The 21,796-nt window shown below is 35.8% G+C and overlaps 1 protein-coding gene across 4 annotated transcripts in view; it reads left to right on the top strand.

The window, feature by feature from the left end:
• HNMT (histamine N-methyltransferase) overlaps nucleotides 1-21,796 on the top strand; it is a 61,313-nt gene that overhangs the window by 21,821 nt on the left and 17,696 nt on the right. For all 4 annotated transcript variants that reach the window (XM_069458369.1, XM_069458608.1, XM_069458456.1 and 1 more), the window contains exon 3: nucleotides 5,077-5,129. In XM_069458369.1, the coding sequence (XP_069314470.1) occupies nucleotides 5,077-5,129 (53 nt within the window). The remainder of the gene's footprint in view (nucleotides 1-5,076; nucleotides 5,130-21,796) is intronic.

Raw genomic sequence — 21,796 nt, 5'->3', positions numbered from 1 at the left:
ATCTAGGGGTGAAACGCTGTAACTCACTCTGCTTCAGGAAATAATGATGGAAAACTGGGGAGAAATAACTGACTGTGGATCCAATTTGAAAGCAGCAAAAACCAATATTTTATCTTTGGCTGGATTTCTATATTGTAGGCCTGAAATTCTGTCACCAGGGCAGTATCATTCATTGTCTGACCAGAGCAGGCATTGTTGGATGGATATGAAATTTGATTTCCCTTTCTATTTTACATGGCTCAGATTTTAAATGTTAGTTTCTAAAAAATAGAGCGTTATATAATAATTAATAAGTAATAGGATAAAGGTGCAAAATTCAAAGCAAATAGTGAATGCAGACAACATCTTACCTAGAAACTAATTCTAGTTTACTTCTTGGGTCTTTTTGCTCATTTCTAAAATTAATGGTAATGAGTTAATTTCTCAGTTCTACTCCAGTACTAAAAGTATTTATTTGTGTCTATAGCTTATACAGATCCTTGGTTTTCTGCAGCCACAGAGTTTGGTTTGAAGAGGTACCATGGAGGGATGTAACATGATGAGTGGTGCATGACCCTTCCCTGTCTTCAGAGTTTATGCAATCTAATTGGAAATACTCAATGTAAAATGTAGGAAAGACTGAAGAATTTTCAAAGGCGTACTAAGTTTGCATTATAACGGTAAAATACAATTAGGAATGAGCCGAATCAAAGTGTCATTTATTAAGAAAGCAATTTTTTCCTGAAGGTAATGTTTGAAATGAGGTTTAGCTGAAGGGCCTTGAAAATTGTTGCTTAACGTTATCTACATGTTATGCAATACTAAAAAGGGACTCAGATCCTCTTTGGGGGTGTGAGGGCAGGGTTTGCTGAGTGGGTGACTCACTGTAGTAATTGGTTGTGGGCTCAGCCATTAATTGGGTGTGGACTCAGCTGTTAATTGGATGTGAACCCAGCCTACTTAATTTCTCATTTTTATTAACGCAAGACATGCTCATATTTTAAAAAGTCAAATGGTTCTAAAAAACCTATAATGACAACACCACCAGAAACTGTGGTCCCTTGCCCCACTCCGTCCCTGATTTCCACTCCCCAGAAGCAACCACTTTCAACACTTAGAAATCTTTTAGTTGTTTCTTACCAAACTTTCTTTCATTATTCTTAATAACACGTTATTCTTCTATTTGTTCATTTTGCTGTATTAAAATAGCTAAATAAACATGCACTTTCCCCACCCTATCATGTCACTGTATTTATGTCAAAATTTTTGGTTAAAATGTGAGTGTTTATATCATTTTGCCTGTGTACATATTATTTATAATTGAGCAATATATTATACTAACATTACATTTCCTTTGATGTACAACTTTTTGTTTTCCCTAGAGTTGACTATTGCCTTGATTTTAATTTCTTTTCTTAGTTTTCTATGTACCTATTACAACTTTGTTCCTCAAGTGGATATATTAATCTCCTCTCAATATATTCAAACATATTAAGGAATCTGTTCATTTTTCCCCAAGGGAACATCTTTTCTGGAGCCATCTGTTCCTTTTTCCAGTCTGGGAAGATTTGCTTTTAGCCTGCTATGTAACTGCTGTACAATTTATTGCATTTTCCAGAAATTCTCTTCTCCTCTGTCTAGTATTTGATTCCTTGATTCTGGATATCATAACTTCTGTTAGGCAGGAATCAAATCTGCAGGTGGCAGATGCAGGCCAGGAGGGCAGGTACTAGAGGTAGACAAGCTGGGACCAATCAGGGGAAGTGGCTGCAGGAAAGTGCAGAACACCTGAAAATCATGTATATCAATCATCTGGTAACATCCCACGCCCTTAAGCTCTCTCCTCTAACAGACCTGGGAGTACTGAACGTCTTTTTCCACTCGTGGAGACTGACCCATTCCTCTCTCTGGAATGTATTCTCGCTTTGTATAGCTTCCTTCTTTTCTGCAGTGAAAGCTGTTTGTGTGGAATTGCTTTCTGTCTAGGATCACTCTGTCGCACCAGCCTGCTTGAGATTCTTCCAAACAAGGAGCCAAAGAACCAGGACTACAGTCTGCCAAGAGGCTGGACCTGACTCTTTTTTTTTTTTCTTATTTTCCTCAGTCCTTTTTTTCCCCAGATATCTTGAAGAGTTTTAAGGGTGACTGGAGGCTAAACTTTTTGAGACTTTGTATGTTTAAAAATGCCTTTATTCTATGATCATCCTTGTTAGACAGTTTGACTGATCTATGCTGAGAATGATTTTGTGTCACAAAATTAAAGGTACTTTAACATCGTCTTTTAGCTATGAGAATTCTGTTAAGAAATTGAATGCATTCAAATTCCTCATCTTTGGCATGTGACCTTTACATTGTATTTTATTTTGTTTTGTTTTCCCTACTTTGAAGTTCTTAGGATCTTCTTATCTCTGGTATTCTGAAGTTTTAAGATACCGAGTGATGAGGTGGGTCTTCTTCACCCATTTTTGTGGGCACTGTCTGAGCCATGTCAGTTGAGATTTAGATTTTTCAGTTCTGGAAAACTCTGATTTTATTTTATCATTCCTTCCCTCTGTTTTTTCTTTTTGGAGTTTTTGTTGATCAAACACCAGACCTCCTGGATTGATTCCCTGGTTTTCTTATATTTTCAGTTCACTACAACTTTATCTTTCAGCCCATCTATTAATTTTTTGCTATTATATTTCTAATTTCTAAGAATGTTCCTTTTTTATAGTATCACTTTCATCATTTCCAGATGTAATACCTCCTCTTATCTATTACAAAATGTTCCTCTGCTCTCTGCATGTATCTTCTGAGTTCCCTTTTTCTGTTTCTTTTAGTCTCTGTTTCTCCTGTTAAAGGAGATTTCCAACTACCTGATTAGTCTTGGTTGCCCATCCAGTCAAACAGTGAGGCTTAGTAGGTGGTTAGATCCTCTTTGTACATATAAGGGAAGGGATTGGTGAGTGAATGGCTCACTGTATAACTAGGTGTAAACTTAGCTTTTCCCGGAGAGATCCTCAGATGTCAATATATGTAAGCTTATCACTGAGATGGTTTGTTTCCCCAGAGAGAAATTCTTGAATTCCCTATCTGTGAGTGTAGGATGGGTTAGAGTTTGGCAGGGAGGGTTATAGTATATGGCTGTAAATACTAAAGGTCATAATTGTTCTCACTATATGTAGACTATTGCCTGGAAAACAGTAAATTCTCAATAATCATTAGTTATTATAATATATGAAATGGGATTAATAATAGTATATAACTCATAGGGAAGTTGTGAGGATTCAAAGAGTTAATTCATGTAAGTCAGTTAGCTGTGCTTAGAATCATAATAATTGCTAATATATATTGAATGCTTGTCACATTCAAATATATTTCTAAGAGGTTTACATGAATTAACTCATTAAATCCTCACAACTTCTTCATGAGTTGGATACAGTTATTAACAATCCTGTAAAGTGGGTAGTATCATCATATTGTCAAATAACTTGCTAAAGGTAACATATCAGTAAGCTGGGAGTTGAGCCTGGATACTGCGCTCCATAGTATTCCTATGCTATCCACAGATATGAGCATTTTTAAGAATGAACAAAAGATATAGACAAAAATGTTGTCTTGAGAGTTGTATTGAGAGGTTGTATTGAGAGTTAGGATTATGAGTTGGAAGATAAATTAGAACTGAGGAAGGCAACTCAGGGACAGGTGCCCTTGACTTTAGCCTTTCCATCTTCCTTCAGAACCTCACTTCAGCCTTGGTTTGCATCCTGTGACTCTGTGCTGACTCTTTCACTGCAGCCAAACACAGGCTTGTTCACCATCCTACAGTGCAAACGAGCAAACACCATCCTTTCAGTTCATGTTTTCCCTCTAGCAGTCATCTCTTTTCCTTCTCTTTCTTTCACCCTGTTTCAACGATCTCTAGATCTGCTTCCTTTTTTCAAGTATGCTTTTAATCCCATTGCCATCTGACTTCGGTCCTCAACTTTCTATTAAAACTGCTATTATCAAAGACATTCGTATTGTCAAATTCGATAGAGATTTTTTCCTTTTTTATTTTCCAGTAGTACACTCCGTTGCCCTTGCCACAACTGATGGCTTTCTCAGGCTCTAATTCTCTTAGCACCTATCTGAGTTTTATTGCCTTCCTTTTCTGTCTTTTTGTGTATTCCTCATGGTCCAGTGATGTTTAAAAGTTGGTATTACATCATTATCCACTACTCATTTAGCTCTTTGCAATATCTTTGGGTGATGGAATCTACTTTCCTAATTCTCCAGACGACACTATTGGCCTTGAGAGAATACATCATCTCTCTCCTACCCAGCTTAAATCTTGCATATCCAAATGTCTGCTCAATTCAGATTTATTGAAAAAAAAAACTGACAAATTGTAAACTTGCTGTCAAATTATATACTTCAGCTTCTTTTTTGGCATTACTCTTTGCCCAGTCATCCAAGCTGGAAACATTATAGTCATTGTGCCCACGTATTTTTTTCTGACCCCTTCACATCAATCTAAAAGCAGGTCCTACTGAGTTACTTCCCAATCCATCTATTCCACTCTATTTCTAGAGCCATAATTCAGGGCTTTATTATCTCACATTTCAACTTGAGAACAAAGTAGTATCTTATCCATTTTTATAACCTCAATGCTTAAGATAGGCACATAATAAATGTTTAATAAGCATTTGTTCATTAAAAGGAAAGTAAGAAGAAGGAAGGAAAGAAGGCAGATGTAGCAATAGTATGAACTGCCTTGGCCTTTCCCCCATCTATAGTGAATGGCTTATTATATCACCAGACTCAAAGGTCCACTTTTTCTGTTCTTGTTCTCCAAACAGTCTCCAAACAAATGCCACTTCCTACCTATGAGGTGTTCGTAGCACTGTTTCTGGGTCTCCCAGTTCAAGACTGTTAATGAATGAATCCTATATTTTTTATATTATACTCTAAAAATACCAATATAACTACTGATATGTCTGGGACCTTTCATGTTGGCCTAGTTTTTTGTTCATTGTATTTTTAGTCTGTTCTTTTCAACTACACTAGATAATCGGATTTTACAAAGCACCTAACACAGTTTTATTAAACTATGTTTTGTTTTTTTTTTTTCCCCAGGATCGGAGACACAAAGCGAGAAATTAAGATTCTAAGCATAGGTGGAGGTGCAGGTATGAATAACACATTTTAAAAATTTGTATTTCACTCCAGACATCATGGTATGTCTTGGTAATACTGCTCAGTCTTTAGGAAAGCTATTTTCCTTTGCTTTTGGAGGAGATCAGCTTATTAAAACTCACAACACTACTTCAACTAAAATTAATGCCCCCGTAGATTTACAGGATTTAGGACATTAGCCTTCATTACTATCTGTAATGTGAATAAAAGATGTGATTTTCTTATTCTTTTGATAAGTGAAAAAACAAATGGAATAACTTTAAGGGTAACTTTTATCCAAAATGATTTAAATGTTCACAGAAAAGGAAAATCTCATAAGAAGTTCCTTAAGCTTGATCCACTTAAAGCATGATCCGTGGACTGGTTTCTGGTTTGCAAACAGTTACTGGTCCACATGGAGATTAGAAACATGTACTGGAATATAAATTGATGCATGGCTCCCTTCACTGAGAAAGTCTCATGATGGGGGAAAAATATATGCTTAATGACATAGTTAATTTACTCTTACTCTCGTGGACCCATTCTTTTAGTGGCATTGGCCTAAACCATTCCCTTCCTCTAATTGGGCTCCAAAACTGTACTCTAAGCATTCAAAACACTCCTAAATCTCCATTTATGGGCTTTTCATGGTCTCATTAGTTTCAGAGCCTGTGCTTTTATTCTGGGAGGAAATGGAAATCTGGAAAAGCAGATTGACGTGGGGTTCTATTTCTGCCTCTGCCACTAATGAACTGTGTGACCTTGGCTGAACTATAAGGTGCAGTTTGCTCATCAGTAAAATGGGAATGTTAGAAATTCAACTTTATGAATTTTATTTCATAAAGTTGTAGTGAGAATGATATAGGTAACATTTACAAAGTGCTTAAAACATCATTTTAACATTGAAGGTGAAGGCAGTTTCCTTCTGCAAAAATGAAACAAAAAGTTTCATCTCAAGACTTTGCCTCATATCAAACTCTTGAAGTGTTTGCTTTATTTTTAAGTTGCTAGTCATCTGGAAGTTTGAGTTAATACATTAACATATAAAATATGTTAATATATTACTTATATATTTATATCTTTAGTTATTGTTTTCTTTTTTCTGAGTAATGGCTTAGTAATGATTACCACTTGAATCAAGTGGACACTGTCGCCACTTGTTACTTACTGCCAAGTGGTACTCCCTTGAGTCTGTTAAGTGTTCTGGTGCCCCATGAACGAGTTGAAGTGTGGCCCTTATTAACACAAAGATAACCAAGAGCCCCCTAATGAAACAGGATAATTAGTTTTTAATGTCATTATTTGTTCATTTTTCATAAAATATACTGTGATATAGTGTAATAAGGACGAATCCTTAAAATCCTTTTACTTTATCATCACTTTTCACCAAGAACATAGAAATCAACATGGACAAATAATGAAGGATATTGTCATGAACAATACTATAGAGAGGGTTTAAGCTAAAATACTTTATTATTGCTTATAGATACTTAAAGCCCCCTCAATTATAATAGTGATGAATTGCCCAAAGAATGTCCTATTAATTCATTTAACCAAGACAGTCATTTCCAGTGTGTTTTGCATATGAGTTTCAGGCAACCAACAGGCAATGAGACTATCATTTGATAGTGTCACTTGTGCTTGGACAAGAAGAGAAGCCCTACAAGGAAAAGTAATTAAAAACAATCTCTATCATAACCAAGCTAATTGACCTTTTAATATAAAGTTAATTGAATTTCTAATGCAAATTTATCCAGATGCTTATAAGCTATCTAGAGAAAGGAACATTTGGCCCTCACAGTGATTCCTTACATAAAGGTGCACATAGCAGCTAATATAGAGAACTTACCAAATTGAAAGGAGCAATACTTGGAGTTCTTCTAACTGAGCTCTAACATCCTATTAATAACAAATTCTGCCTTAGGGAGAATATTGGTGGCCTTTAAGGTCACACTGTTCATAAGAAATCAATCAGAAACATAAGAACTCCAGGAGAAATTCAAGCTATGGATACTTAGCTTTTCTTACCCAAGTAAGTTACATGAAATCAAAAGCACTGCATTTAAAAATCCCTCGGTAAAAGTGTCCTTGGCATGAAAGAGCGGTGTTTTGAGGGGAAAGGACACCTTACTTCAGTTAGTTTGAGTGCTCATATAGCCACTGGGAGATGGTCATCTAATAAGCTGCCATTGCTTAACCAAGCACTATGCAGAAGAACAAGAATATATAACCATATAGCAAAGAACTGCCTATCCTTGCCCTAGAGAAATGGTCTCTCCACATGTTCTGTGATGTACAGTGTGCCTGAGAGTTTTACATTATTCTGTGGCTTGAGTATCCTTCCAAATCAATCACTGAACTCCAATCCTCAGCAAGTAAGGTCGTTGGTCCTGTCTGGTACCTTGTGCTTGGCTCCCATAATGCATCTCATAGGATTCCACTTCAGTCTTAGTTTACCGACCTGTCTGGTTTTACTCCCTAGATCTTCTCTTCTTGGTTGCCAAGATACCTACAGGTCATTTTCCACATGTCTTTGTTGCAAATATTCTCTCTACATTCATAACGATGCTACCAATTGTCTCACTACAGTTGAAAAACATACCAAAAACAAAGAAAATAAAACCTTTCTAAGTGAAATTGCTGCTTTTATACCACTTAATGCTCAAGTTCTTTCGGAGCCTATTTGATTTTCTTTTGGGGAACATGAGCAGGGAGGAGGTGCATTGGCACCCTATCTATTTGCCTCTCCTCTTTAGAGGCTGGTGTTTGTGTGGAGAGAGTTTCCCTGGTCTAAGAGAGAATGTAAAGTGTTTCAGAAAGGTGCTTGGCAGTTTTGTTTGGAAGCCGAGCAATTGTTAGGGCTCTGAGCGATTCAAAAAGAAAGGAAATCGATGGCAAACTCTTCAGTGTAGTCTTTAATAAAGTACAACTGATAAGCAGCACTGTTGTCCATAGAGTATACATTCTAATGTCAGGAAAATGTATGGGATCAATATTATAATAACTCAGTAGATAGAAAGAGAGGAAATCAGGATAAAAACAAATCATGAAGAGAAATACAGACCACATAGCTTCTAAAGAGTCCACATTGGGAAGTATAAAATTATGTGTATATATACTCGCGCATGAGTTTGTGTGCTTTAATAAAACACACAATGAACAGCCAGGATTGCTTTATTCAGGGTCTTGAAGTATTCATATCATGTTAATTTCAGCAGTGGTTTTTAGGTTTTGAGAATAATGTATTATGTTCTAAATCTCATAGAATATGCTTGTTGGTCCATCTTCAACCTTGATGCTTCCCAAAATTAAACCACTCAGTGGAGCTTTATTATTATTCTACTTTTAATGAGTATTGTCTTTATGTTATATGGTACATGGAAAGAAGAAAACCATATTCTTTTTGGTAAGAGAGAATGCTATTAATTTACAGTGCATATATTTATGCCTCGAAAAATGTTCCAGAAAGCAGTAATGGGCAATGTGTTCTCTTTGCTCTGTGCTCTGCTTAAAGGAGAATCGTTTTATCTGTCCTGCTGTTTAGTTCTTATGTTCAAATGCCAAAAAGTTTTATAAAGGTTAGGAAGGACCATGACTCAAATAATCACATTTAATCCAGCTTTCTACTTATATTTTCATTAACCTATTATATACCAACTCAATTGCTATATACCATATATAAAATAATTGTGTATGTATTTATAAATAACTTTTAAGCCAGTCAAACAACTCACATATAAAATACAGGTGTTATCAATCCTCTCATAGTATATATTTTTGGTAATAAATTTGTTGATGTATGTTGAAAGCAGTTGGATGGTTTTTTTATTCAGCAACATAATAGATATCAGTATTCCTACAGAGGCTAAAAAATAGACAAAAATTTAGAGGTCTGCAGTACCCTCACTTTACAAAGAAGAAACCCGAATACCTTCAAGGGAGAACAACACCCAGGTCTCTTGACTTTAGTTCAGTCCAGCAAATTGTACCAAACAGATATAGAAGTTAATTATTAACTTGGCAAGGGAGAGATTAGGTACTTAGCAATGACCAGGTATTTGAAAATCTAATCTTATCAGATTATTAATCTTGTCTCCTTTCATAAGTGACATATGACATGTTTATATAGCGACACAGAAGTTTAATGCTGTAAGCTAGTTGGGCAGCAGTAGAATGAATATAATTAGAGTGGGAACTGGAAGAGCCAGTGTGTCAGGTTTAGAAACCAGGACAAGACAGGAAGCAAACCTGAATGTTTTCCAATAATCCAAAGTAAGCCAATGGTATAGGTCAACAAATTGAGAATATTTTGGAAAATATAAGGAATGTAGGGATTTTTTTGCCCAGAAAAAAAAAAAAAAGAATTTGAATGTACTTATTGCCATCTCCAGATATTTTCTGTTAAACATACTACAGTATATTTATTTGCCCTCAAAGGGCCAGTGGTTGAAACTGCCGAGTGACTTCTTGGCTCAGTATTAGAACTTCTTAATGATCAAACCTGTCCAAAAATGAAAAATATCTTCCATTTCTTGGGAGATAAAGAGTTCTCTGTCACTTTAAGGATGTCAGCATAGGCTGGAAAAATACTTTTCAGATATGTTACAGAAGGGACACAGATACTGATTTCTTGGGTGTTTGTGCCTCTAAAGGTGCTTTCAGTCCTGAAAATCTATGGTTTTCTGAGCAGCTTTTTAGAAAGAGGTGGAATTTCTCCAGAGTGGTGTGACTATCACCATGCTTGGTTGTATTGAGGGGGTGGAATTCTAATGGGGCTTCTAGACATGCAGAAAATTTTTAGAATAGATTTTAATTGCTTATAACTGAAAATGATTAAAAACCAGTTTACTCATGTACAGCATGATAGCAGTTACTTCATTACTAGAAGGATTTAGACTCTAGTGATATACTAATCTACCAGATTTAGAACTGTCTACTTTTAGATAATCATAGTTTGGGGCCTCATATTGTTAAAGGCATTTATTACTGTATGATAAAATATAAACCATTCTCCATATATAATTTTACCAAAATAGTTTACTCCATTGTATTGTATTTAAAACTTTCAGTGAACGTGGAAGTATTGTTAAAGACAGACACATTATAGATTTGAGAGAATGGAACATAATGCTATAATACTGGAGCCATTGTCATTAAAAGCAAAGTAAACAAGATTGTTTTGGCTAATTCAATAAGGCCTGAAACAGAAAAACAAGGGATAATGAGCAGAGTGAAGACAAAACTAGCATTATTTGAAGATTAAATGACTATATACTTTAGAAAAGCAAATAAGCTCAGTTTTAAAGCCTTACCATTAATAAGAATGCAGCAATCGCCTTATACAGGTAAAATAGATAAAAAGCAATATGGTAGAACCTCATTCTTTGTTGTTGTTGTTGTTAACATTTGAGTGTTTTCTGTTCCCAGTTTTGACTATTTACAATCTACTTGAAAGTCCATGACATGTGTTTATCTGTAATATTGCTGAAGGACAAGTTTGTATCTTACCAATTCTTGTGCCTGTTTGGTACACAGTCTCAATCAGTGAATAGGTTTCCCCTTGACATTTACACTCATTAAAACTTTGCAATTTAATAGACATGGTCATGCAACTCTGGTGTAGGGGATCTGTTATTATCCTCATTTTTAGATAATGAACCTAATATTAATAGTATATGTCACCAAGGGTTCGGAGTTACAGGGATTAGGGTCAATGCCCTGGCTCTCCTTTAGCTTTGTCCCTGTTAACAATAACAAATGGAGAAAAATGATGAAAAATATTTGATTAGTTAGTTAATAATATATTTAATTCAAAATATAAAAAACTCATTTGAAGAAAAGTTTAAATTTTCATTGTGAGCAATTCAAGAAGATTTAAAACGCCGATAACACATAATACTGATGAGATTATAGTGATATGCAAACTTCCATGTACAAAAGGTAAGGATATTAAATGAAATAAAATTTCCCTGAAGAAATTTGCTATTATGTGTCAAGAATAGTTCTGATTTCTGTCTAATATACACTGGCCTAGCCCTGCTGGTTATTAAAATATTGAAATCCTTGGTAAATAGCCACTCCCCTGCCATCTCCCCCAGCCCCAGATGTTGCTTCAGTGCCTCCTCCTGGACAGCCCCTCTCCCAGCCCCACCTCCAGGGCTGGAGAAATTGGGCTGGTCTTGCCCACCCAGGGGGGCTGCTGAGACTGTATATAGTTCTTCAGCCTGCACACTTTCTGAGCAGCTGCCACCGTTGTCCTTTGGATTGTTTTTTTGTTGTTGTTGTCTGTCATTTTCTTTTTAAATATTATCACAGATCAAGAGTCTCATTCTAACCATTAATTCTGGTTCTGGGAATTAATCCAAAAAAGTTAGGAATTTTGCACAAAAATTCATGGTTCGTTGTCAAGTTCCTCATAATAGCAAAATAAAACTTATTAACCATATACAGTTAGTAAGTTATATATATTTATACACATTAACTATATTATATATTATAGTATATTATATACTATATCTTATATATTATAGTATATATAGTGTATATATGGTATATATACTATATATAAGTTGTACATAGTATATATGGTATATAGGATACATTATAGACACTATACTATATATGTAATATATAATATAGTATATAATATAATTAATGTCTGCTTACCTATATAAAAATATATTTCCATATATAAATGTATGCATAAAATACAAATATTTTATATAAATACTTTTATTTATATTAATATAAAAAGTTAATTAAAACAATTATTTCACATGTCCATTTAAGAGAATGTAGAGTAGCACTCCAAAGAACACATTCAAATAAGTTTTGATATATTCATGGTTTAACTTTCAAGTGAGAAAAGCAAAATATTTTTTTTTCCAAAGTAGAGCACTCCCTGGATGCAAAATAATTTATATACATAATAATCTCACCTGGATAGACTTAAAAATATATATATATTTGGTTGAAGAAATAAAAAAAAAAAACTTAGGAGGAAATACACCAAAATGTTAACTTTTACTTTCTCCAACAGGGAAATGTTTACTTTATTTCCTACTTCATAACTTTTTCTGTGTCTCGAGTTTTCTACAGTACTAATTTTATAGCCAGGGATGGGAAAAATAAACCCAATTAAAACAATAATGTTATACATGAGAGATGAAGGTAAGGACTAAAATCATTGGTTTCCACTGCCTCTCCTTCAGCTAAGCGGCACAAAGCACTGTGCTGACAGATGTTTTCCTGACAACTTTCCTCAGAAGGTTTGATTCACTTATAATAGTACTACACCTATACGAATATTTAAGAGCGGTCCTAGCTATGTTGTAGACTTGTAGAGCTTTTCTTGAGAGGCCGTAGGTTTTCCTGTGTGTGGATGCGAGTACTCGTTAGCCATGAAGGGGGCGGAGATGACATTGATCAAGAGAATGGTGATTGTCCTCTGTTTCTTGAGGTCCTTGATGTTTTTGGTTGATCATTTCCTACTTCTTACTCCACAAGGACAGCAGGTTCTCAGACTCTTTCTTCACGCTTGGGTATAAATGCCCCAAAATTTTCTTCAGCAAGATTTGTGTTTTAGCCTCTATTAACACTGCAGGCTAATAGAGTGCAGCTTAGACGAGAGATCCTGAAAGTTATATGAGAAAGAAAGAGAGCGAGCCTAGTATTGATGAAATCGGAACCACGTAATTATTTTGGACTACACTTGCCATTTCAAGTTTCTTTTTATAAATCCTGTCTGTGCATAAAGAAGGTAGGAGAAAGCAATTCATTAACTGCATATAACTTTGAAACATTACAATATTTTATGTATAGAATTCACTTCTGTTTCTGTGTACAGATGGTCCCCAACTTACAATGGTTTGTCTTATGATTTTTAACTGACCATTTTAACACAATGGTCAAACTGTAGAAACTGTACTTCCAATTTTGAATTTTGATCTTCTCCCGGGTTATTCGTAGGAGACTCTCTCCCAGTGTGTGCAGCTGCAGGGAGCCCCGGCTCCCGGTCAGCCATGTGGACACGAGGGGGAACAACGATGCTCTGCAGTGTGCTGTCTTGCCAGCTTTTTGGAGGGATATTGTGTTTTGTGTTATCTCATCTCATCGCCTCTACAAAATGCCTGTTTTTGATTTAAAAACTTTCAATTTATAATGGGCTTATGAGGACATAACCTCATCATAAGTCAAGGAGCATCCATGTGCGTGCAAACAGAATTCAAGTATCTATATAAATTTAAAATTTATAAATTAAAAATTAAGGCAAAATTCAGTCTTTTCTGAGTTGCCTGTCAAATATCTCTACACTTCAGTGTCTGGCACCCTTTGAGATATTTTAAGTTTGTATTTTATAGAATATTTTGGTTGCATGACTTTTCTTAGGCTGCCTGCAGTTGCAAAGCATGTGGGCAGTAGATTTCCTGGGCCAAGGCCCGGAAGACGCGCAAAAGCAAATGACAATGCCCTTTTGACTCAAAATTTATATATATAACCCCCTTCCTGGGACCCTACAGCTGTTTTCATATTTTACTGCCATATTTTCATACAGACAAACTACTTCAATACCGAGGCACCTGGGGGGGAAAAAGAGAGAGATAAAGTGAAAAGGAAAAAGAAAAGAAAGGATCTTGTCAAGAATCTTTTATCTTTCACACTGCAGCTCACAATCAGATTGTTCTTGCTCTGGCTGCAAACCCAGAGCTGAAATTATTTTTCATCACCAAGCGTGGAGTTATCTGGGCAATCTTTCTTCCCAGAAACAATTTTTTTTCCTGCCTGATATTCTAGTAGAGGGAACAAAGATGATAATCTTAATGCAACATGTAATAGAATAAATTTTTTCCTACTGATAATCTAAAGAATTCACATACGTTTGGATATGAGAAATGAAGCCAGAATAGACTAAAATCAAATGGCAGGAGATATGGCCACAATCTTTAATCCTCTATATTCTTGACCCACAGATTTTTTGACTTTTGAGGAGGCTCCAGGGTTCTCAAGCTGGAATTCGTGTTTCATTTTATGTAGAGTCAATCGGAAGGACAAGCCGGACATGGTGAATACAGGATGAGGGATCTTCTAAGTTGTCATTTTATTATGGAGCTGCCCATTTAGAAAGGGACATCTTCATTTCCCTCTTTCCTAGTCTCCTTCAGTCTTTTTAAAAATGTCACCTTTTCCATGAAGCTTACTTGACCACTCAGTTGAAAATTGCAAAGCCTTCACACCAGAGCTTTCCCTCTTTCTCTGTTGCTTTAATTTTCTCCTTGGGACTTCTTACCATCCATAAAAGTTGGATATTTTTTGCCTGTTTTATTCATTGCTACATCTATAGCTATTAGAACTGGCATTGAAGTGCTCAAAAATATTTATTCAATTAACATATAGTGTCTTCAATTTATTGAGTGATTACTATATATCATAAACTGTGGTGAACTACCTCCATATAATGCCTCTAACCCTTACAATGCCTCTAATCTTGTAACATAGACCATATTATCCCTAATTTACACCTATGCAGTTTAAAGGACAGAGAGATGAACACATTCACGTAAGATAATGCTGGAGAATACTGAATTTGAGTTCAGTTTTGTCTCTCTACTGCATTTTAATTTTTCCTTTTCACATTAATTTTTTTCCCACTTTTAATTAAATGAGGTTGGATTTTAAACAAAAATGCAACATTCCTCTGCTATCTCATTAAATGTATCCTTGAAGTTTGGAAAGTGGAGGAAAGTTGTCTGGAAATTGAGACACTCTTCTTTTCTTTATTTTTACAAGTTTTATAAGTTCCACTATCAGAGATCTCAGTTATGTGTCCCTTATTAATATAGGCATGATACATTTAAAATACGGCTTGTATGCCAGCAAGATAGTATAACCACAAAAATATCTGACTTTAAAATTAAGTAAAACACTCAAGATAGCCCAGAAAATACACATGATAATTCATTCTGTAGTTGTGGAAGATTTGAGGGACAGGGTCATACAAAGGGTAGAGATTTGCAGAGAAGATTTTTAAAAATTCAGTTTTCATTTAACTTCCCAAACCAAAAAGTCAGCATATTTTATTTGGTAGAAAATAACACAGGAGTGAAAAGAACAGGGGAAAAAAAAATCCACAGTCCAGTCTATTAGAGAACAACTTTTGATTAAACTAAATTCATTGACATTTGAAGTAATCTGTGGCTAGATATTATAGCTTACAAAAATTCACAGATCTATATTATATATTTCAGAAGAGGAATCATGGAGAGGCAGTAAGCACCGTTGAAGGCCTGTTATTTCCCAGGGACATTGCTAGGGACTTCACATGTGTCATCACAGTTTATTGTCACAGCAACTCTGTGGGGGCTTCACTTAAAAATGGAGTGGCTGAGGTTCAGGCATTTTCAGGCTCAGATGGCTTGAAATGCATGTTGTCAGGTAATAGATCTGGAACTAGCTGCGAGCCCAGGTCAGATTTTTCCTAAAGCACATGGTTTTCCTCTAGTATCACAAAACCTCAAGTGTAAATATCATATAGAACCTCCCTAATTGCTCATAATGATGTTAGAGAAAGTTCTAGAGTCTAAAGTAAGTGACCCAGAACCAGGAGAGCTAACAGCAAAATGCACGGACAAGCCCAAGGGTTGGTTATATTCTCCACAAAGTGTTTCCTGCCTCTGCCCTGGACGTTCTCTCCGCCTTCCTCACTAGAACCAGTAACTCTGCTTTGTACCTTCACTGTTTGCCCTACAGAATTCCATCATGATGCTGTAATAATTTATAGCACTTAATAAGGTAATATTAATATGTCTCCCATTACCAATCTGTACATTTTTTATTCTCCCTATTGTATATTTTGTATGATATATATTATAACAGAGAAAAAAAAATTTCCCTCATCCCTCACAAAATCTTAGTCGGAATGGACCCCTATAATAAAAGACAGATAAACAGGAGAAAAACAAGCACGTTTATTATCGTGTGCAATGCTCATCAGATGAGAGAAACTCCAGTGAAAAGTGACTCAAAACTGTGGCTTAGAACTCTGGCTTCTAGAGCACCTTCAGCAAAGGACAGCAAATTTATGGGGAAATGACAGGACTAAAGAAAGTGGTTTTAGGCTTTCAAGGATGGGAAATTATGGGAAGATTTGTTTGCAGATGACTCTGATGCTGTCTCTGGGCTGGTAAGAGTCCAGAGCTGTCTCCACTAAAGGAGAATTTATAACCTGCTTTTGGGCAGGAAAGCAGGAGGATAGGGAGAACTTTTCTTCCACTTGCTGCTGCTTAATTGCCTTTATCTCAAAAATAATTTTCATGCCAAAGCAGCATATGTTGGAGTGACCTATTCTAGTTTTCTTCAATATATTATTCATTTTCATGCATTTGTCACTTTTGAAGATTCACCTATATTGCTGGGTATGCATCTAACCTATGGGTTCTGGCTGCTACAGAATACCAAGTTGGCAGTTGCACATCCACCACAGTTCTCCTCTCCTACAGATTTGCCTTGAACCCCTTTTGATCTCAAGGAATGCTCAATATCATGGTACAGTATCTCCTTATAGGCCGATGTGAAGAATTTCTTTAGATTACGTGGTTGCATTATATTCCAAATACAGAACTCCCAAGTCACAAGTTACACATATATTTAATTTGAATAGTATTACCAAATTGGCCTCCAGAGTGGATGTACCAGTCTATATTCTTAGCATTCTCTAGCTTTCTGGTATTTGGCAAGTCCGATAAGCATCAAATGCTATTGAATTGTCATTTAATTTTCATCTTTCTGGTTATTAATGAGTTTGAGCAATGTCAATGTGCCTATTAACTTTTTAAAAAATTATCTCTATAAAACCAGCACTTTGACATTTCCTGACATATAATGGATCCTTACCGGATGCATGATTGAAAGTAAGACATTATAGGATACAAATTCTCAAACTAGTCGCAGGCTTTGACCAAAAAATTTTTGGTACTTTCTTTGGTTATTTCAAAATCTGAATAATAAATAAATATTGGGACTGTCTTTTTTAGGGAATTAACTATATTAATCAGTTTTCCTGATTTTATGGTTGAATATTATTTACAAGTTTGACATAGGAAAATTGTATAGAAATCTACAAAATGAATTTTTAAAAAGTTACCCTATGGTATAAAGAGTATGAGTTTTGTTTTCCCATTTCATAGATGAGGAAGAGAGGTCAGGAAAGGTTTAAATATTAATATACTATTAAAGTTATACAGAAATCCAGTAACACTATTAGGAAAAATAGAAAATATTGGGCCATTTGGCTACTGCTGGCATGTGTTAATTATGATCATTATGTGATTAACAAGAGTTTTGATTTCCCAGCAATCATGTCATGAAGTTCTATCCTCTGTCTCTGAATAGTGGCAAACGAGAGTTATCATTTTATGGTGACAAACAGGCCAGTTGAAGGTAGAAGAGATGTGACATGTAAGATTCTTACCTTCTCACTGTCTGACTAAAACGAGCACAGACAAGATATGCCTGGGCTAGGGGCAGTGCCACAGGAACCAACAAAAACCACAGATTAAGAATTCACAAAATCACTCCAACTCTATCCCTTGACTGCCATGGGATCTCAGATGGCAGACACACATGTCATCAATAATGCAAGTGGAAGTGTAAGTTAAACTTAAAGACATAGCCTAAGAACAGGATTTTAAACAATGTGTCGGCTAAACTGGGTAGGGCTGGGAACAGTCTTGGCAGAACTTTTGCTAGGGATTTCTTTCCAGCCTATCTTCAAATCCCACCCTTTAAATGTTTTTTTTTTTTTTTGTCTTAGCAGACTACCTAGAAATCCTTTTTCCAAGTTGTGAGTTCCCTCTTTCCTACATACCTTTCTTTCCTTGTCATCCAAGTAGCTGTTTTACTAGTGGCAGTCAGTCTGTTGATGCATTCTTCCATCCATTTAACCAGCTGTCTACCTACTTATTCATATTTTTAAGCAAGAAAAGTTTCATTTTATAGCCTCCTTTACTAGTGAACTTACCTAGAATAGAAAGTCTCCAACTCAGAAGACCAGTTCTTTGAGTCACCAGATAACGATTCTATGTGATCAGACCTTCAGTGTACTAACATTTACTATAATGCAGCCAAGCCTTATAAAATACCATATATGTGATTTTGTAAAATTGAATGTATGCCTCCAATACGTGAGAGAACAACTAATGCATTATAAAGTATCCCTTATTTAAAGATGTTTAATAAGTAACTTAGCGATAAAGGTGGTGCTAACCTTCAAAAGTAATTAAAGGAGAGGTTAAATATTACAGTAAGCTAAATGCCAAATTGTTGCTAATGCAAGTTGTTCCATATTTGGCTATGAATGCCTTAGGGTAGTCATTTGCATGTAAAATAATAACTAGAATCAATTCAGACCTGCACCTTCTTTATAGCAGAGAGTATTATTATTTATTTATTTTTTTTTTAGTGGGATGCTGGAAAGAAGGTGTAATAGCGTTCTCTAGAGAAACAGAAACAATGGAATATATATATATATATATATATATATATATATATATATATATCCCAAGATCTGTAGTCAGCGGGCTGGAGACCCAGGAGAGCCCATGGTATAAGTTCCAGTCTGAAAGCCCGGCTCAAGACTCAAGAAGCACCGATGTTTGGGTCTGAGTCTGAAGGCCAGAAACGATCAGTGCTCCAGATCAAGCTGTTCTATTCTGGTCTGGGGTTGCTTGGATGAGGCCCACCACATTAGGGAGAGCAATTTGCTTTACTCAGTCTACCCATGCAAATATTAATGTCATCCAGGAACACCCTCACAGACACACCCCAAATAATCTTAAACCAAGTATCTAGGCACCCTGTGGCCCAGTAGAGTTGACATGTAAATGGTAAATGGTTAACCATCACAGAAGGGTTTTGTATTTGGGAGATGAACACTTCAAAAATAATTAAACAAACTTTTGTAGAAACATTTTAAATTATTGATCAGCAATAAAAGGGGAATTAATAATAATCTATAATTCCATCACCCTGACGTAACCACTGATTGTAATTTGGTGCATATCTTTCTATGCTCTGTGTATTGAAATGAAGTGTTCTATACCCATTGGTTTATGCAGACACATACTTGGATTTGCCTAACTCTGCTCAGATTCCACACATTGATCAGCTGAGTAAATCCATTTTATCATCATAACATGCACAAACTGAAAAATCATTAATTTGCTTCACTATTCACAAAAGGAGGAGAAAATAGTATAAAAGAAAAAGAAAAGAAGTATAATATATTGGAATAGAGTTGTTTAATAATTATTATTTCTCCATTTGTCACAGAAAGTGTTGCAGATTTTGTTCCTTTAGGGGGAAACATTTCATATGTCACTTCTTAATAAGGTTTTAGTTAACCCAAATAGCTGTTGGTGTTTATGTTTCTAAAGACTCAGGAGGTCAAAAATAAGTAGTCTACAATTTTCAAAATCATGGCCAAGGAATGCCTAATGAGAAGTCACATGTGAAAGGAGACTGACTATAAACTGAGCATGTATTTCCCCACTCCCCTTAAATCCTGTTGTCTGAATCTCAAAGTTGAAATCCCAGGGCAGCTTTGCAATGTACAATAAAAGCAGACTGCTGGCTTCCAGATTTCTTTCATTTACTCCTGAATTTGTTGAGAAGTTCTGAATTATTTGATTCAAATCTAGTTTCCTTTCTGCCATTCTTTTGGCATACTGTTTGGCGTGTGTTCTCTAATAAAAATTTGTTTGTAGAGTGCCTAATGCCTGATGCTGGAACACATTCATGACATTATGACATTCTGGCTCCTGCTCAGGAGGATTTGATTGAGGAAAAACAAACGGCATCCTTACTTTTTTTTTTTTTCTTTTTGGTTGGAATCTCTTTTACTGCTGGCTCATGGTCCTATAGGGTCTGATAACCCCTCATATGCTTCTCAATGACTGATGATTGAACTAGCTAAGGACCAGCATTTGAGAATCCTTAATTCTTATTTAACAAATTGATTGGAATCAAGTCTTTGCTAGTGAATCACATAAATGAAGTAAAGCAGTAATATAGATCAGGGAAGACAAGTAGGTCTTATCTAGGTTGCCAAGTACAGACAATTGATGGGTGGTTACTGTCCAGAGGATTCTGATGCTGTGTCCAGGCTCTGTGGGAAAGACCACAAAGATAAGCAGTCATGTGTGGTAGAGTTTAAGATGCACAGGAGTTAGCCAGGTGAAGTGAAGAAGTGAGGGAGAATGTTCTAGCCAGAGGAGAAAGTAAGGGCAAGGTAAAACACATGGGAGAGCATGGGGCATGATGCGAATAGGGTAGGATGCAAGCAATTCAGCATTCCTGGAGCCAGGAGTGTCAGCATACGAAATGGTGAGAGATAAGAATCAGGAAGCTGGCAGGGTGGTCTATATATGTTCAGTCAAGGAGATTGACCTTGATCCAATTTATCAAAGTCATTTGAAGATTTTAATCAAGGAAGTGATGGGCTTTCTTAGCAGGGTTTAAAATGGTTGTCATGGTGAGGGCTTTGCAAAAGACAAGACCATAGGTAAGCTGACCTTTTAGGATATCATTCCAGTATTCCATGAGATGGATAATGTGGTCCTGAACAAGGCCATTGCTGGTAGTGACAGAAAAGAGAAAGTAAACTTCTTGATGGCCAGGGAAGGAAGATAAAGGAAGGAACAAAGTTTGGGTAATTGGATGGATCGTGAAAAGCATGGGTGAATGTTTCAAGAAAAGAAAATACTTATAACTAAAAGCTAAATGGTTAGACTATACTATAATATGACAGAACATCTGAACTATGTATTGACCCTCTTTTTGCTGGGGAAAAGGTTTATATAAATCTTCTTTATTGTTTTTTTTTTAAGACTTAGTTTTTTTTTTGTTTTTTGTTTTTGTTTTTAGAGCAGTTTTGAGTTCACAGAAAAATTGAAAGGAAAGTATAGAGATTTCCCATATAGCCCCTAGTCTTCCACATGTATAGCCTTTCCAGTATCAATATTCTCTACCAGGGTTAAAATTTGTTACAAGTCATAAACCTACATTGATACAACATAATTTCCCAAAATACATAGTTTACTTTAGGGTTCACTCTTCATGTTGTATATTCTTTGGGTTTGGACAAATGTATAAAGACATATCCACCATTATAGTATCACACAGAGTAGTTTCAGTGCCCCCAAATCCTCTGTCTGTGCTCTGCCTATTGACCTCCACCCCCAGCCCCTGACAACTACTGATCTTTTTACTGTCTCCATAGTTTTGTCATTTCCAGAATGCCATATAATTGGAATTACACAGTATGTAGCCTTTTCAATTGTCTTCTTTCACTTTAATATGCATTTAAGTTTCCTCCATGTCTTTTCATGGCTTGAGAGCTCATTTCTTTTCAGCAATGAATAATTCACTTTCTGGATATACTACAGTTTTTTATTACTTACCAGTTTACCTACTGAAGGGCATGTTGGTTGCTTCCACATTTTGGCAATCATGAATAAAGCTAATAAACATCCATGTGCAGATTTTTGTGTGGAGACAAATTTTCAACTCCTTTGGGTAGATACCAAGGAGCTTGATAGCTGGATCATATGATAACAGTATGCTTAGTTTTGTAAGACACGTCAAACTGTCTTCCAAAGTGGCCCAAACGTATAGGATTATGACAAAA

The sequence above is a fragment of the Eulemur rufifrons genome, chromosome 1 (assembly GCF_041146395.1).
Source record: "Eulemur rufifrons isolate Redbay chromosome 1, OSU_ERuf_1, whole genome shotgun sequence".
NCBI classification, from domain to species: Eukaryota; Metazoa; Chordata; class Mammalia; order Primates; family Lemuridae; genus Eulemur; species Eulemur rufifrons.
Note: the sequence above shows the minus strand (reverse complement) of the source record. Positions and strands in the feature narration are given on the sequence as shown.